The sequence below is a fragment of the Syngnathus scovelli genome, chromosome 11 (genome assembly GCF_024217435.2).
Source record: "Syngnathus scovelli strain Florida chromosome 11, RoL_Ssco_1.2, whole genome shotgun sequence".
NCBI lineage: Eukaryota > Metazoa > Chordata > Actinopteri > Syngnathiformes > Syngnathidae > Syngnathus > Syngnathus scovelli.
This window is the reverse complement of record NC_090857.1, coordinates 12231090-12248630: the sequence shown is the minus strand read 5'-3', so window position 1 is coordinate 12248630 and position 17541 is coordinate 12231090. Positions and strand designations below refer to the sequence as shown.

The 17541-nt window shown below is 42.9% G+C and overlaps 1 protein-coding gene across 1 annotated transcript; it reads left to right on the top strand.

The window, feature by feature from the left end:
* The first annotated feature begins 4303 nt into the window (after nt 1-4303).
* LOC125977170 (leucine-rich repeat-containing protein 38) lies at nt 4304-17091 on the top strand. The gene is made up of 2 exons (XM_049733461.2): nt 4304-5707; nt 13898-17091. The coding sequence occupies exons 1-2, from the start codon at nt 5074-5076 to the stop codon at nt 14143-14145; spliced, it is 882 nt and encodes a 293-aa protein (XP_049589418.1). The 5' UTR covers nt 4304-5073; the 3' UTR covers nt 14146-17091.
* Nucleotides 17092-17541: the final 450 nt, after the last annotated feature.

The following is a 17541-nucleotide window of genomic DNA, read 5'->3' as shown; positions in this document are numbered from 1 at the left end:
TCAACCTGCTGTGACCAGGAGACTATAGAACACGCGTCAGCTTAGCAGACCAAACATCACGCTGTGTTTGACATTCATCAATAATGGATGGGTGGAGCTTAATTACAGCAGGCGAGAACCATCACGCTGAGGTCAGGCTAACCCAGGGGTGGGCAAACTTTTTGACTTGCGGGCCGAATTGGGTTCTAAATTTTGACCGGGGGGCCGAACCAGGAGCAGATGGATGTAGTGTTTGTGTGAAGTAATATAAACGACCTGTAAAGGTCATTGCATAAAAGGTTTTGGCCCTTTAGTAGGTAGTCAAGCATGGATATTCAAAAAAAGTTTTACGAAAACAAATGCATTTATTAACAGCATTTAAAAAAAAAATCCCTAAAAAACGGCTATCAGTGATTCTCATAAAATACGACACTGTTATTATGAATAACAGTCTCCATCACTTCAGTGCCTGCAGGTCAGATTAATGAAAGATGTTTATCTTATGAGATCACATCAAACGGCAAACATTCTGACCAAATATATCATCTTGAAGAATTGGTGAAAGCATACATCCAAATAAAGTAATCAAAACGGCAACACGGTGAGGGGTATCTGAAAATCTGAGCAGAGTTTTAACTCACAAACACCTGGTAACAGAGGTGAGGAAACGGGAAACACTTCCTTAAAGTAAGCCTTAAGAACTTTACAGGTTAAGATTAGTCACAAACAGGTGGTGCATCAATGTCCTTGAGCATCCTGCATTGTTTGAAAATGAGAATGGTCGCTAGTTTCAATCCCTGCTATTTGTACAGATCATATTCAAAATGCATTTTTTTACAACAAACTTGAAAGCCTCCCCTTCATTTTCAGTGGGAACGGTGTTGTTGGTCTCCCTTTTTTTGCTAGTGTGTCATAGTCTGGAGTAAAATTTGTTGTGGCAATTTTTAGGAGAGATCCGAGGTGTTGGTCCGTTTACCTAGATCTGTGACGGGTTGATGTTGATGTTCATGTGGCTGAACGTCACGTCGCGTACGTCGAGCCAAATTGGCCACTCTTTTTAAACACTCGGCATTCAGTGTCCACCTTGCTTTTCCTTGGGCGACTCATTTTAATGGAAGGATTCCAGGGGAAGGTTTGTGGGTGGCTTTAGCGTAAAACTGTATCCAAAAGCTCGGCGCGCAAATTACAAGAATGCTGTCGTCACAGCCCACGCTCTAAATTCGGCACTGATACAAATAGAGCGCGAGTGCGCCATTTCCGTACTACTGAGTACGTACACGCACTTGTGAGTGTGCACCGAGCTTTCTGACACGGCTTCCGGTAGTAAATGCGCAGGCGAGTGGTTCCCCATCTACTGGGGAAACGCAGTCATTGCAGGCAAAATGACCGAAAAAAAAATGTTTAATAATACAATTTGTTTAGGGTTGGTGGGCCGGATTAAACGGTCCCGTGGGCCGGATGTGGCCCGCGGGCCGTAGTTTGCCCATACCTGGGCTAACCGCTGGGACCTAGACATTGACTGGGCTACAACAGGATATCCTAACGAGTTTTTTTTTTCTTTTACTCCTTTGTCTGCCATTTTTTGTGAGCAACACTGTCGTAAAAAATGTCAAAATTGATTTTTCTAGAAACTTGTTCATTACTAAAATTATATATTAGGCATCTGTTTTAGTCTTGCTGCTCTTCTCAACACATGGCATTAACTAGTTAGCAGTATGTGGGCTGTTTAGTTGATTTTACTGTCACCGTCGGCGATGCTGTAACAATCTGCCATCAGACTCTTAGCAGGGGAGGAGACAATCAATTGCGAGACGGATTCACGCTTTCTAAATGAGATTAGATGAAGGTTGTCGCCCGTGGAAGGAGTGAAGATAACGGTCATGATTGAAAACCAGGCAAGCACGGAAAGGACACACAAACTCCATCGCCCGATTCCTCACGCGTTTCAAAGTCATGCATCTGAGATTTAGTCAAGACTCTAAAATGTCTACTACCCACTTTTTCTGGCACTAACGTCGGCTCCAGTTATCCTCAACCCTGAACAAGAACAAGTGATCCTTACCATTTCCCACTTTGGCTTATTACGTATCACGGACATCCTTGTGAAAAGATAAATGCGCACATAAATAACACCACCACTTCCTTGTGAAAGCTTAGCGTGTCAATTAATCTTCCACCTGTCTTAAACTCACAACGCTGCCAGCCTGCAAGTTCAATCGATTTTGCGATTACATTTGGGATTATTAATTGAATTCAATATTTGATTTTCAAGCACAAAAGAAGAAAAACCATGAATATAAATAAAATAGCATTTTAGTATAAAAAGTAGCTGGAAGTGCATATACATTCCCACCGCCGATTCAACAAAAATGTGCCGCAGAATCACAGTGTATATTAGAATTAAAATAATGATTTAAAAAAAAATCATCAGATATTCAAGATAATCAGGCCTTTGCTGACATACATAAATCCGAAATCCGACAAAATATCACTATGCGTGTTCCGTCCTATTCAATCAATAAGAGCAATGCAGTTGCAATGTCTTCCACATAAACGTGCGTGGAATGTTTCAGCACTTCCTCCAGGGACCCCAAGAAGGGTGGGTACTCTGAGCTGCTGTTTGGTGCATAGACACAAACAAGTCAGGACCCGTCCCCCCACCCGAAGGCGGAGGGAGGCTACCCTCTCGTTCACCGGGGTGAACCCCAATGTGCAGGCGCCCAGCCGGGGGGCAATAAGTATACCCACACCTGCTCGACGCAGCCTCCTGGACGCCTCCCTGGGGAGGTGTTCCGGGCATGTCCCACCGGTAGGAGACCCCGGGGACGACCCAGGACGCGCTGGAGAGACTATGTCTCTCAGCTGGCCTGGGAACGCCTTGGGATCCCCCGGGATGAGCTGGATGAAGTGGCTGGGGAGAGGGAAGTCTGGGAGTCCCTCCTGAAGCTGTTGCCCCCGCGACCCGACCCCGGATAAGCGGAAGAAGATGGATGGATGGATGGATGGAATGTTTCAGCTGCAGGTCGAAGCTTGTTATCATGCGGGACAGCACGTTTGCTTCGCTGGGATGTCTCTGTTTTTTTTCCCCCCTTTTTATGATTAATTGGCTGCCTCCCAATGAGAAGGGGACTTGTGGACATATCATGGCGGAGACCCGCTTGAACACGTTCCTGTTAAGATTCAGCTCAAGTGCCGCGACTGGCAGACGTAATGACTGCTTTGTTGCTGAGCGACCTCACGCAGCGCTATCAAAATAAAACCTTACGAGGCCTCCCGACTGCCTTTTTCTACTTTTTAAATTTTGGCAGCTCAAAATGTGCAATCTCTTGTGTCAGTTCCTTAATTAATCTGTCAATTCTACATAAGTGAAACACTAACAGCTAAAAAATAAATGACCAAAATGACCTTGTTAGCTGAGAGACGTCAGCCAAGATGGCGTCTACAGCCATTAACTGCATACGGAGGCAAATGAAATGCACAGCGTGTGCGGATTACGCGTCACACGAGGGAGTTCCGTTGACGATAAAAAGAAAGAGCAACCGGGTCAGCGGCAGGCGTGCGTTGAGGATTAGTTCAGATTTCTGCAGTGAGCCTCGGAAATTAAATCTCAGGCGAATTTTTACCATGTGAAAAGTTCATTTTGTTGCGTAATGCAAAGCCGCAATTGCAAATGAGCTACTTTATGGCTGTGTCTTTCAGTGTGGCACTTTACAAAATATTTCTATACTATTTGCCAGTATGATGTAGCTAAATTAAAATATTAAGATACCCATCAGTACATTAAACAGACGCAGCATATTTTTCAGAGTACATGTTTCTGCAAAATCCACTTTAATGGCAAATTGTATAAATGATTAAGTGGCATTGGCTTGAAATCTTGGCAATATAGCTTTGCCAATTTGTCAGAGGTACTGGCAGCCTCCAATTGAGGCTCATTTGGACAAATCCCATTGGCAGAGTTTAAGTATCAGCCATAAAAGTCAGCCTAAATGGATGCAAAATCTTCCTTTCTTCAAGCTTTTGCTGTTTCACTGCTGCAAGTTGCATATTGTGTGCAATTGTGAACAATTTATACAAGATGTTGATTGTAAGTAGGAATTAATTTATGATTAAAAAATGAAGGTTTACCCTTTTTTCAAATGTGCAAGATAACATGCCGTACAAAAATCCCATCATTTGATTTCAAAGGACACATAAATCACTAGTGGAGGTCAACAAAATGGCACCTGCTTCCTCTCTTTGGCAGATTTCAACGACGGTTAGTTATTATGTCGTCACATCACAGGAAGTGACCTCATGTGTTGACAACGCAGCTGAGACACACCTCCACCGAGGGAGGATGAGATTGTTTTGAGGGTGCGAGCTGAGTCGTGCCACATTCAGAGGCAGACATCGGAGCTGCACGGCTGTGCCTGTGTGTGTGTGTGTTTGTGTGTGTGTGTGTGTGTCTGCACGCATCATGCTCCCGCTTGGATGCTAATTCTCCTGCTCCTGATCGGACTTAAAGAGGACTGCTGGGGTGTCATTTTTTTTTCGGGGAGGGGGGCTGCACGCTGGGAGCTCCGCCAGGGAATCACAACAGTATTAATAATAAAAGGTGGGGGTGGGGTGTCGGAGAGGGTGGTGGGGGGGAGGGATAATCTTACACCACGCTTGAGCGATGTTCTGCGGGATTCTCTGTGTGGTCACAAAGGCTTTTCCCTCTCGCTAAAGGACCGATGGGGGGACGCGGCGGCGGCTTGCCATGCTTGAATCCCACCTCCGCGTCCCAGACCTTTTTGGTGACCGCTGCCAGATCCACCGAGGAACCCCCCACCCCTACCCTCCGTTTACCCCCTAAAGCCGCAAACATCCTCCACATGCCCGGTCTGTACCGCTGGTCGCTCGAGTGTCTTCACCCGTTCTGACGTCTAAATGAGCTCTCTGACCTCGTTGCTCCGACGGCACCCCCTGAGCCCCTTTATATTACGTCATGTTCCATCACTGGGGTTGATCCGACTTTCACTCTCCCGTTCCCAACCCTCGTCCCAATCGCCCGTCCTCTGACCCCTACCCTATTTGCCCTCTTTCCCCCCCAAAACTGCTTTCCCCCTCATGACCATGTTGCCATGTGTCTGCTGGCTCCAGCCTGTCCTCATGGTGCTGACCTCTGTGTTCTGGACCCGTGGGGAGAACTGCCCAGCGACCTGCTTGTGCCCAGACCCCCACACGGTGGACTGCAGCGGCCGCGGGCTGACCCACCTCCCGGATGAGATCCCCCTCGACGTCCGCCGGCTCCTGCTGGCCGACAACTGGATACCCCGCATCCCCTCCGACTTCCTGGTTCTGTACAGTGACTTGGTCTACCTGGACTTGCGGAACAACACGTTGTCATACATTGAGCCGGGGACCCTCAGCACCTCTTCTAGGCTGGTCTTCCTGGACCTTGGCAGCAACAACTTGACAGAAATCCCCAAGGGCACTTTCGGGGAGTCCCGGAGCTTGATCAAACTTCGACTGGGTAACAACCCCTACCTGAGCATGGTGAACGAAGACGCCTTCCTGGGACTCACCTCGCTGCGGGAATTAGAACTAGAGCGTAACGCTCTTTCGAGCCTCAAGGTGGGCGCGCTAAGTCAGCTGCCCTCCCTGCGGGTGGTGAGGCTGGAGGGCAACCCTTGGGTGTGCAACTGTAACTTTGCCAGTCTTTTTGCGTGGCTCATGGAGAACAGTCAAAAGCTTCCCAATGGTAAGCAAAACTTTTCCATACACTCAGTGTTGTGACATATCACGTCTATTTATGTTCTTCCCTGTTCGAGAGGGAACCCCCCCTCCTCCCGAATCTTGTTCTAATTTAGTCTCTTTCTTCCTCCACCCCCATAACCTGCAATGTGAGTGTGTAATATGACACAGTAGTCCTTGTTCGAGGATGAAGCTGCAATGAGATACACATTGAAACAAGAATTTTAGTCATGGGAAACTATTTCAGTTCAGTTCATGGTCATGTAAAACAGACTTACCTTATGTCCAGTTGCTCAACATACAGTTTTTATCTTATCCAGTGATGGATAAGTTTCTCTCAGCAAAAACCCACTGGGACAGGCCCCAGCTCACCTGTGACCCTAATGAGGAAAAGACGGATAGAAATTGGACGGATTCATGAATGAGCCTTTTGATCAAATTGCAACTAGCCAAGAGTGGACTTCCCTTCTCTCGCCAAAAGTCAAATGCAAGAGGTTCCAGCTCACCAATTGACATTGTGCCCTGCGAGGGACTGGCAACTTGCTTATCTCCTCAAAGGTCAGGTGGGATATACTTCTGCTTACCTGTGATTAGGTTGCTGTCATTTGATTTATCAGTTTATTTTTTTTTACATAATAGCGGGCAACGGTTAGACATTTTAGGTCTTGTGACTTTGAGTTAGATAACAGGGCAGAAGCTTTGCTCTGTGTGTCTAAATGCTCCCGAGAAACAACACAAGGATCACACTCAAGCCTCAGTCATATTGTGCTGTGGCTGTGAGCCGATGGGCCTCCAACAGCCATAGGGGGTTTTATGCTAGTTGTTCTAGTTCAGGCACTAAAAAAAAAAAAAAAACGTCTCTTTAATATCCGCTTTCATTCAGCTCAAAGTAGATAGCATATCCCATCAGACACTGCACAAATAGTTCCTACTAAAGTGGAACTACACGATTACTATTGATGTCTTTTAGTTAGCGGTGGAGTGCGAGGAAGCTTTGCACGACAAATTGCTCGTGCTGTTGTTCAGTATTTGTCCAAATTGAGCTAGAAGAATTTAGGAGGAAAATGTGATATAAATGCATCTTTTTGCGGAGGCTGCTGCCGAGAGAGAGTGGGTGGTTGTACTTCTTCTTCTCCTGTCACTGTTCCAAAGTTGCTTGGGTGTAAGTGTTGACCTACCAACAAAAATCAGCCTCCTTAGCTCCAATGTAAGCGGGTTACACACAATATTGATAATCGCATCTGACTGGAGCATTTCTTCCCCCCTTTTGATCAATGTCAGCAAAGACCGGATGTCTCGAAAAGACCATCCTGAGCAATTATGCTGTGGCGCTGGATGTGTTAGTGTTTTTCTCCCTCTCTGATCCACGAGGCAAACAGTCCGGGCTAACAATCGTAAATCCTCCTGTATTTGGTCAGGTCAGTCTTGGTATTACAACAGACGTTTGGTTTAAGGGAGTTTCTCAGGGGAGATATTATGTACTGTGTGCTGTGTTGGTCGTCAATGGAAAAATTGGCTTTGAGACAGACAAAAGCCAGTCCTTAACCTTATTTACGATTTCATATGAACCAATACATGAAATATTAAAGCTTGGGGTGAAAAGCAGCGCACAAAGCTTGCTGCCAGTGCTCATTCAAACGGAATGGAGCGATCTGTCTCATTCATTTGACCTCCTCATCTGCGTCCAAAGCCCTCCGGCGGCTGCCCTAAGCCACCACCCCCGAGGCAGGCTCGAGATGCTGGGTTGCGACTGGAGAACTCTCATTTAAGTGAGTTGAACCCAGCAAGCTCAGGAATTGTTTTAACCCAAGCTTCACTAATATATCAGTGAGAAATGAAGTTGTAAATAAGTATTGTTGTAAAACACCATTGTGTTCAGAGGTGGCCGGTTCTGTTTTGCTCGCACTGGAAATGGCTTGCGGAGTGGAGTTACTCGCCGCTAGATCAGTTAGCCAGTCAGTAGACAATAGCACCATGACCCCAGTCGGCCTGTGTTTTTAGAGCCAGCTTCTCAAGTGCGGTTACCATTATAAATACACAGCCCTAAAAACAGTGTAAAAGAAAAGCGACCACTCAGAACATTCAAGTGTAAAACTGGTATAATGGTAATGTGGCTTTTGGCAAAATCACAGTGACAAAACCTGTCCCCAATACCAAAAATCCATGAATATGTGACTTCCCTAAAAAGTGTTTATAATTGCCTGCGTCAATAGTTTAAACTATATATATACTACAAATTATGATCACCACACATTATATTTTCAATACCTAACAAATGTTTTTATTAAAAGAAAAAAATCCCCAAAGACTCTTTTTTAACCTGTTAGACTAAAGTCCCAGACTAAACCTCCATATAAAAGTTTTTGGGGCGTTTGTAGCAAGAACATTAATTAGACTTGGTCCAAAAGTGAATAGCTGTGGAAAAGGGAAAATGTGAAAAGTTTCATTTATGAATCTGGGGAATTAATTTGCGAAACTGACATTTCATTTGCACTTTGATGAATTTGTGTCCATGTGACACATAAACACAATGTAGCGTTTGAAGTGCTGTCTCAACAAATGAAAATGCCAGCCCCCCACAAAAGCACACGCACACAATTACTCTAGTTTCAAGGCTCAGCTTCTACTGAAGGTTGTCATGGTAACAAAAGCTAGTCTTTTCCGCGGACCAGTAGTGTGGGGTGGGGTGGACAATCGCTACACTTGCATGAGACCTGCATTTTTTTAATAATTTTTTTCTATGTTTTCAAAGAACAAAGTAGCCTGCAAAGGAGGATTACGATAGTGTCAGTCCACCGCGTATCTGTCTACAAAGCAAATTCATCAAATGATTTCGAAAGCGTGCCATTGGAAGCAATAGCACAGATGGGCCGCTCATTAGCGAATGAGGTTGACATGATGCTATTTTGTAATATACTTTGAGTCTGGTGAGTGCCGTCGGTGTGGGAGGTGGGAGCACATGTTTCTTTCATCACAGAGTGAGAAACTCAATTATGTGACATGAGACAAAGTGCTTCTATAGCCTATGCAGTAATCTCTGGAGTTCATAAAAAAAAAAAAAAAAAAGGGAGCACAAGTAATTGATGCTCTGTCCCCTGCAGAAATGTTTACCATCATCCCAAAACATTGTCATACAATATCAATCTGTTTTACAGAGCGTTGTATTACATGCATCAAGAAAATGTACTTCCTTGACACCAATTAAAATACTTTTCTGTTCAGACTACTGGCATCCCCCATCTAGAAAAAGGGCGCAAAAGGGAAACCAGTAAATTGAATTTGCGAATATTGATTTACTGTGCCGTACACGCAGGTTTTTTTTCTTCGTGTGGTTGGCGCGTCTTCATCTATCAGCCACTATGCCGTCTCTTTATGTCAACAAGTCTCAATCCGCATTGTGCTTCCTGCTCGCGAAGGTGTTGATGAATTGTGTGTTAAAACATATCATGAGTAGGAGGTGCAAATAATGTTGTAAATTAGAAAACACGAAGATTGAAAGTCATATTGGGGTTGCTCAGTTTACAACTCGTACTGAAATTATGCACAAGTGAGAACATGCTATAATTATAATTACAGTCAATATTTGTAAAGAAAAAAAACAACAACAAAAAAAAAAACAGCCAGACAAACAAAACACGAATAGTAAGCATGCTGGTTCAGATATAACATGAAAGTTAAAACTTAACAAGAGGCTAATGCGAAGCTGTTGGAGGTGCAGATGATGCTAAATGGGTAATGCAGGATATAAAGGTCAGAAGCTATCCTCAGGGTCTACGTGAAAATATTGCTAATTAAGGCATACACATGTTTTGCTATCCAATAATGATCTAAAGGTTAAAATGCACAGCACAAGGAACCAAAAGCTAATCCAAAAGAGCGTTAGCATATTCGGACAAGCACACACTCCGCTATTTTTGAAATCGTCCTGAGATCTTCACGGTTCCCCTGACGGCCTGCATAATGTAGCAGCCAGAGAGCCCCACGCTGCAAAACCCAATTCCCATTTCATTTTTCACTTCTTGATTTCCCCCGTGATGTCGACTTCACGGATTGGCACACTTGTGTGTTTGCATAAGTTTGGTTACTGCCGGTCAGTGAAATGACAGATGCTAAAAAAAAAATTAAAAAAAAATTGAGGATGTTTTATGATTGGGAAGTGAAAAAATATTTTTTCTAAGGAAGATTAGACCAACATACTGTATTTCCTCTGATAGTGGCTGGGAAAGTATTTGTACTGTCTAGACATGTCGCAGCTTCTGTTCAATGAAGGGTTTTAATTTACTGAAGTTTGATTAAGTCCTGCTCCTGTGATGTCATGCTAGTTAGAGATCTTAGCGGAGATGTAACGTACAGAACCAAACTGTACTGCTGGGTGGATCTTGTGGCTATTGTTGCCATAATTACAGCTGGTTGATGTGTTTTCCCATCTATTTGGAGAAAGGCTGAACTTATTTAAGTGTGACTAATTGGGACACAGAGTCTCGAGTGCGTAGGACATGATTTGTGTATAGGTTAGGTGCATAAACAGGAAACTGCTTTTTGTCAGTGTTTTTGTACACTTTCTAATCAGGTAGCTGAATGTTTGATTAAGGGATGAGTGTAAACATGATCCAGTGCTGTCTTGTCCGCCGGTGGGTTAAGGATGAACAAAGGCTATGTATAATTCAGGGTGACACAGTTCTCTGGGTGCCTTGGCCAGGGTAATTGGAGCTGGAGCTGCCTGCCGGGCACGGCAGGCCAGCTCTACGAGCAGCTTTGCCACAAAGTAGCAGCTCATTTGATGGGGGATTCAAAGCCTCTGTTTGTATTTCCAGCCTATCAAGTTGCCAAGCTGCGAAATGCACTGTTGTCTTGAAATACAAAAAAATGGTAAGCCGCGAGCCGCCCACGACATCACTGGCTATCTTTACACCTCGTGTGGAATGTGATGATACAAATATGATTAATTTGAACACAGGCTGGCATCTGCTTGTATTATTATGAAATGCTACTTTGTGCCACGAAGAGGTGTTGTCAAAAAGCCATGCTGATGAAACGTGCTGTGATTGGGTCTCCATGCAGAAGGAATCCCCTCCTGAGTGATGCACCCCCCATCCCGCGCTGTCGCATGGACTCTCGTCATTCTGCATTTCACTCGCCTCCCTGCTCGGCTGTTTCCCTCCCCCATCTTCGCCATGACATATGAATTTTTCATTGCTTTTTTATGACTTCATGGCTCCGTGATCGGCCCCTCAATGATTCCTCATTACATCTGCTTGATATTTAATCGGCATGATTCATATCAGAGGGCGATTGGGTCATTACGGCGTACCTTTTGTCTCTGCGACATGAACAACGTGGATTCATACGATGGAAAGAACGACGGTTGCTAGTTTATCACTGACACTAAAATAAACTTTGTTAAAGAGAGAGGGAAGAATTGATAGATCAACCAGGTCTGAAAATGGTGGGTCAGTCGTCCCGTGGCTGACTGTAATCCCTGTGTAATACATCAACTGGAGGATTGGTGTGGCATCATATTATTAGTTTCAATGCTAGTATGACGTCAAAGATGAGTGTTATCCTGTCCTTTTATCCCTCGACATGGACACCGGGTTTAGAAAAAGTGATTGCAAAAGTGTATCTAGTAAGATATGTTCATGAAGCAAACCAGGTACATTGTTTACAAACACAACTGAGTGGGACACAGGAAGCAAACATTATGATGGACTATACCATTTGTGGACTATTTCCAAGACATAGCATCTTCCACCTATCAAATAATGGAAGTACTTTAAAAAATGGTGCATTCCCCGATTAATCGATGAAGTAATTGATAGGATAATTGATTTCAAAAAGATTTTGTGACAGCCCTAGTTGTGATGCATTGCTACTGAAGTTTAGGATGTTACCGTTTCAGAGGTTGTAATTGGATTTTGCAGGAGACTGATTTTTAGGTCTTGGGAAAGGTTATAATGTTCACCCTATTTTCCCATCACTTTTCCGTAATCACTTCTCAATGATGGCACTCTGCTTTTTTATTTAACTCTGCGTCCTTCCTCCTGTCCTCTAATGTCACTGAGCCACCTTGTTACCGACGGTGACAGCGAGAGGCTGGAATTGTTTTCACCTTGTGAGTCAGCATGTGTGTCATTGTGACAAAATTTGGACTTCCTCTTGTTGGAATTAGCCAAGTGTGAGAATCAGCGTCTGGTGCCAAAGCTCTGATAACCATTTTGATTTGACATACAGGCTGAATTCTAAAAGCTGCATGTGTTTGCATTTTCATGATTTCTGACTGTTAAAGCTGAATGGTTTGCTGAATTGATTTATCAATTCACAGGAGGCCACATGTAGGGAATGTTTTGCTCATGATAATCTCCACTAAAAGCTCCCCTGAGTCAAAGTGTTAAAGTGCCCGCTGCTTAGAAAGTGCCCTGCCATATTGTTTGTTATGCAAGAATAATAGAGTCTATACTCTCGAGTCATAACAAGCCACAATATTTTCAGCCTGTTATTGTCATTGGGCTTCTTAACCGTATTACCACTAAGGTTATGCGTCTGGCATTTCTGTCTGGAAGCAGACATCCGTACACATATTGCACGTTTGGCAGGTCTTGGAATTAATGTCGTCATTACCTGGTGTGCTCTTTCATGCCATAATCAATAACCACTAGGCTCACAAGGTCATTAAAGCAAAGCAATTACATGTCATGGTGGACCCGCCATATTTCACACTTTGACAGATTTTGTCAGACTCCAATCTGGGAAAATATGTCTTTATTGTCACAATGATCTATGCAAATTAACCTCCCATCCATCCACTTTTGGTGTCAAGTCAAATTTATTTCTGTATCCCTTAATCACAGAAACGTCTAAAGAGCTTCACAAGTTGAGAAATTATAAGTCAAGTCAAGTCAAGTCAAGTCAAGTTTATTTGTATAGCTCTAAATCACAGTCTCAAAGGGCTTCACATAGACAAAAATTGACAATAATTATCAAAGCATCCCCTGATCTTAAGCTCCCAAAAGGGCAAGGAAAAACTCAAAAACCCCTACCAGAGGAAAATGAGAAACCTTGAGAAGGGACCACAGATGGAAGGATCCCCCTTTCAGGATCACCAGGTTGTAATGGATGCAGAGAGGGCACAAGTAATACATAATATGAAAATCAATGAAAAAATGGATGTCGGAGGTGCCCTCAATTGTCCTGGCAGTGTCTTCAAGGAGGTTGAGCTGCAGTTTCCTCATCTTGAATTGGTCCCTGAGAATCCAGCTAGCCGCTATCAGCTTTTGCACCACCTAACCCCCTCCCCAGCCAGAGTGAACAAAAACAAACTCCGGCCGAATCGGCCACTGCAAGTAAGTTAAAGGCCATCTCATAGAAATGTGTCTTTAAACGTGTCTTAAATGTTTCTACTGAGGTAGCAGTTCTAATATCCATTGGTAGGGCATTCCAAAGCTCTGGAGCCCGAATAGAGAATGCTCTAGAACCTGCAGATATTTTCTTGGCCCTCGGTGTAACTAAAAGACTAGCGTTTTGCGAACGAAGGTTACGAGACAGAACATAAGGAACGACTAGTTCGACGAGATATGAAGGCGCTAAGCCATGCAGTGATTTATAGGTTAGTAAAAGAACCTTGAAGTCACATCTTAAATGGACCGGGAGCCAATGTAACTTGGCTAATATTGGGGTAATGTGATCAAATTTTCTTGTCCGTGAGAGCAGCCTCGCAGCAGCATTTTGTACTAACTGTAGACTTTTGGTGAGGGACTTAGAAGACCAGAGAATAGTACATTACAGTAGTCCAGGCGCGACGTGACATACCTTGATCATAAGCCCCAGGAGGGCAAGGTAGAACTCAAAAAGTGTTTAAGGTTTTCATGAACGAAAAATCTTCATCATGTAAGCAATCATAAAAATGTTTTAAATGCTGACATCTGCACTCGGCCATACTTGCAAATAATAATGAGATTTGCAATTACCACTGACACGCAGTCAGTGGCAATAATTAAAATCTTGATGACATTTATTTTAGGGCATATTGCACAACAATAAGCCTCAGTCATCTTGCCCTTGCACGTTACATAATCCGCTGAACGGACGCCGCGCCAAAGCATTGCTCCGCAAATTGTAACATGGCGTCACTCACTCGCTCGCGAGCCTGCTTCAGCATGTCTGGCAAGTCTGTCTAATCGTATTTTCTCTTTGGGCCCAGGAGTGGAAGGCATGGAGTGCTCCCTCCCCATGGATGGCCGCCGTGTGTCCCTGACCCAACTCTCCAATGACAGCTTCCGCGAGTGCCAGGCCAGCCTGACTCTGACGGACCTGCTCATTATCATTTTCTCGGGTATTTCCGTGTCTGTGGTAGCCATCATGACCAGCTTCTTCCTGGCGTCCACCGTTCACTGCTTCCAGCGCTGGAGTAAAGGTTCCAAGGGTGATGAAGAGGAGAGCGAGGAATGACAAGTATGTGCTTTCATAAAGGGCTGGTCTGATCTAGATGTTTCTCACGTGGACAAGACTCCGCAAAACTGGAAGCGTGAGACGCGCTGACAGATTTGTGCTGCTTCCTCCCTGCTGAACATCCGTCCGGGACTTGGAATCATTTGCTAAAGTTGTTGATTTCTTTGCAAAGAGGCATCTTGACATGATATGAAAATTCACTCCTGAGGGATATGATATTATTAGTGGGCTGCTCAGCTCCACTCAACATGACTTTGAATTTTTCAAACATAGCTTGGGTAGCAATTTCCATAGTTTGCTTAAAAAGAAATAAAGAAAGAAAAAAAAAAGAAAAAGAAACCGCAGGGAAAAGTTTGGGCTGTGTTCACACCTGTAGTTTGGCACTCATGTCCCGACCAAAGTTAACAAAGAGGTACATGGATTTGGTGTTTTTGAGATTTTAATATCAATACCCTTCCGGTAAAGAAATTACTTTCTCAAAATATGAATCCCCCAAATCAGCAGAGACTTGCAAGAAAATTCAAAAAACAAATTTTTTATTTCTTATATAAAGGTGTGTCTCAATAAATTAGAATATGGAGGAAAACTATTTCACAAATTGAACTGAAAAAATCAAACCTGCAAACAAGTGTGAACACAACCTTTATAATGACATTTTCAGAGGGTTACAGTTGATCATACCCAAGGAAATATCCGAAAGATGTCATACAGACCAATGACCTCAATATTTGACCTATGACATCACATCCTGTAATTCATGTTGTCTTTTTTTTCTAAAAAAAAAAGACGTACAGCGTACAGGCAGATTTCCCGGTATATTATATATACTATGTAGTCACACACATATATGTGTACAATTCAAACAATCATCGTATAAATCCAGAGAATATACTCTTTCTTTAGCTTGATGTAGAAAGATGAAATAGCTCTGAGTATAACCCTCACAGTTAGAGCAACAAAAAAAAGTGGTATAATAAAAGAAGAGTACGTGTACAACTATTGTGTCAATGAATGCACTTTAAATGGTGAAATTATCAAATAATGTGACAGCCCTAATTACGCCATTCCGACTGGTTTTGTCCTCATCTGCCAAAGATCAGGTTAGAGTGAAAAGAGCCTTTAGGATTTTAATTTACTCAATTTTTCTTCTTTTATTCATTTCAGTGTTTCAAATTCAGTGAGCCATCATTGTCATATTACTGCCAGGCCACTTGAGGCCCTCAGACTTCATCATGAAATCTTTCCATTTAAGAGTGCCCATTAGAAGTCACTTAATAAATGATCAACATTAGACTGCCGATCCCTTGTTGTGCTTTTAGAAACGTTCTTCCAGCATATGAAGCTAATGAGAAGTTTGATTAACTAAAGTATGACAGTCACATTTTTCATTCTGATTGAAGGTGGCATGAATGAGTTAATTGCATTCTGAAAACCAGTATATGTATTAAAGCATTCTTCTGCGGTGAAGTGGAAATAATTGTGTCATGCTGAGAAAAAGGAATGGAAAGAATCACACAAAAAAGAACTACATAAATGTTATTGGAACGGTGTGTTCGTTGGTTTGAAATGAACGGTGGTGACCTTGAGGGTGAAGCATTCTCAGCACAAAGCAACATGACAGCGGGAAAGTGATGGACACACATCTACCGACAATCATGCCAAATTTGAATATTTTCCCCCCCTTAAGGTCAAAGTTAGCAAATGCCTACAGAAAAGAAACAGTTGAGCTCGGCAATCATAAATTTCAAACATTCAATATAGTTATGATGGCAAATCCGATTTGGGTTGATTTGGGGATTGTGAACACCAGTGAACACTTGATGTTTCTCTGTCTCAATATGGCGGCTTACTTCTTCCACAACAGAAAATTGGATGCTAAGTAGTGAAAATCAGCGAATTCCCCATGAATAGGTTTATAACTGCCTAAAGGTGCTATCAAATCACAGCAAAGTTCTACATGAAGCTCCTCGACTAATTTAAACGTTGTTTCTGGGCACAACGATGCCACAAGATGGCACCAAAACAATATTTTTATTCTTGGCAGAGCTTTGGCCTGAGCATGGAAATGAATTATAAATTTATGGGCAACAGGAAAAGCTCTTGGGTTTTTAACCCTCTCCCAGGGCTAATTTTAGACAATCAGATAGAATAGAATGTTGGAGAACCAAAACCATGAAGGATCTGGGCTAGCATTTTTCATGTCGCTTATCTCCTTGGGTTTTAAAATACATATATGTCTTGTATTTTGCTTGGCTAGCTAATGAGGCTTAGTGCTAACTTGGACCTGTTTGCATCCTCTTCCATTTCTTTAGACATTACAAATACAGATCCCAAGCCTAATTAGGATACATAAACATGAATTTAGCTAGCTCAAATGTTCCGGAATCAAATGGTACAAATTCCCACGCCGCTAAGTATGATTTTCTCCTTCAATAAATGTTTCTTTCAGTGTAGTGGAAGGAATCCAAGAGGGACTTTGTTTTTATACATATCATTCTGGGTTCCAACTACTGTGTAGTTGGTGTACTGACAAATTCTTACGTTAGCTTAGCTCTTGGCTCTTGACGCATACGTTCGCATGACATGACTTCACGACCTCTTTTGCAAACACCGAGACATTCGAGCATGCACTGCTGCATTAACTACTCTTAGATTCATGTCTATTTTTATATTGAACCTTTTAGAATGGTTACTGCCACGCTCTCTTGGGTCAGTGTTGACATTGCGGACTTCCAGTAGCCACCTCTGTCATATGGCTTTGTTAGATGCATATCGAAGCTGCCCTATCTTAAAGAGAGGTGACCGGTCAGAATCAAATTGAGATTATAAACATCAATGACCGCGACGCCGTTGTTGCACATGAATGCATTTGAAAATGTCAAACACGTCATATGTGTAGCTGTACTCTGGTTAAAAAACAAAATTAAAAACTTTTTTTTCTGTCTACTTGTTGTCCCTTCTATGTGGCTTATGTACCTTTGTTTTTCTAATGAACCAAATCCTTAAAATGCTCATCAAACTTTGATCTTATGCCTTTGCCCACATTAAAAAGCTTTATTGGCAGTTAAGCACTGTTTAGGGCCTAAACTTTTGATTAGCTGCTTCCAATTGGTGCCCATTTGGTAAAATGTCTTAGTTGTGTCAGGTCCAAAAATGAGCTTCTGAATTTTCTTGAATTTTTTTGTTTGGAACCTAAATGGCTGCTTTGCTTTTCAATTTGAGTCTGCAGAATATGATAGACATGTCGACCAAATTTTCTCCGACTATCGATCTAACTGATGTGAAGAAAGCGACCACTTGCTAAAATGGTAACTATACATTTTTGTGATTCTGTGTTTTCTGTATTTTTAACCACCAAAAGCACAATATGAGACCTCTCAGTGAAAATTGTTGTAT

Bases quoted from the DNA above. Each gene is read 5' to 3' on its own strand.
- LOC125977170 (XM_049733461.2), top strand. From the start codon at position 5,074: ATGACCATGTTGCCATGTGTCTGCTGGCTCCAGCCTGTCCTCATGGTG. The intron at 5,708-13,897 runs GTAAGCAAAACT...CTTTGGGCCCAG, and splicing joins CAGTCAAAAGCTTCCCAATG to GAGTGGAAGGCATGGAGTGC.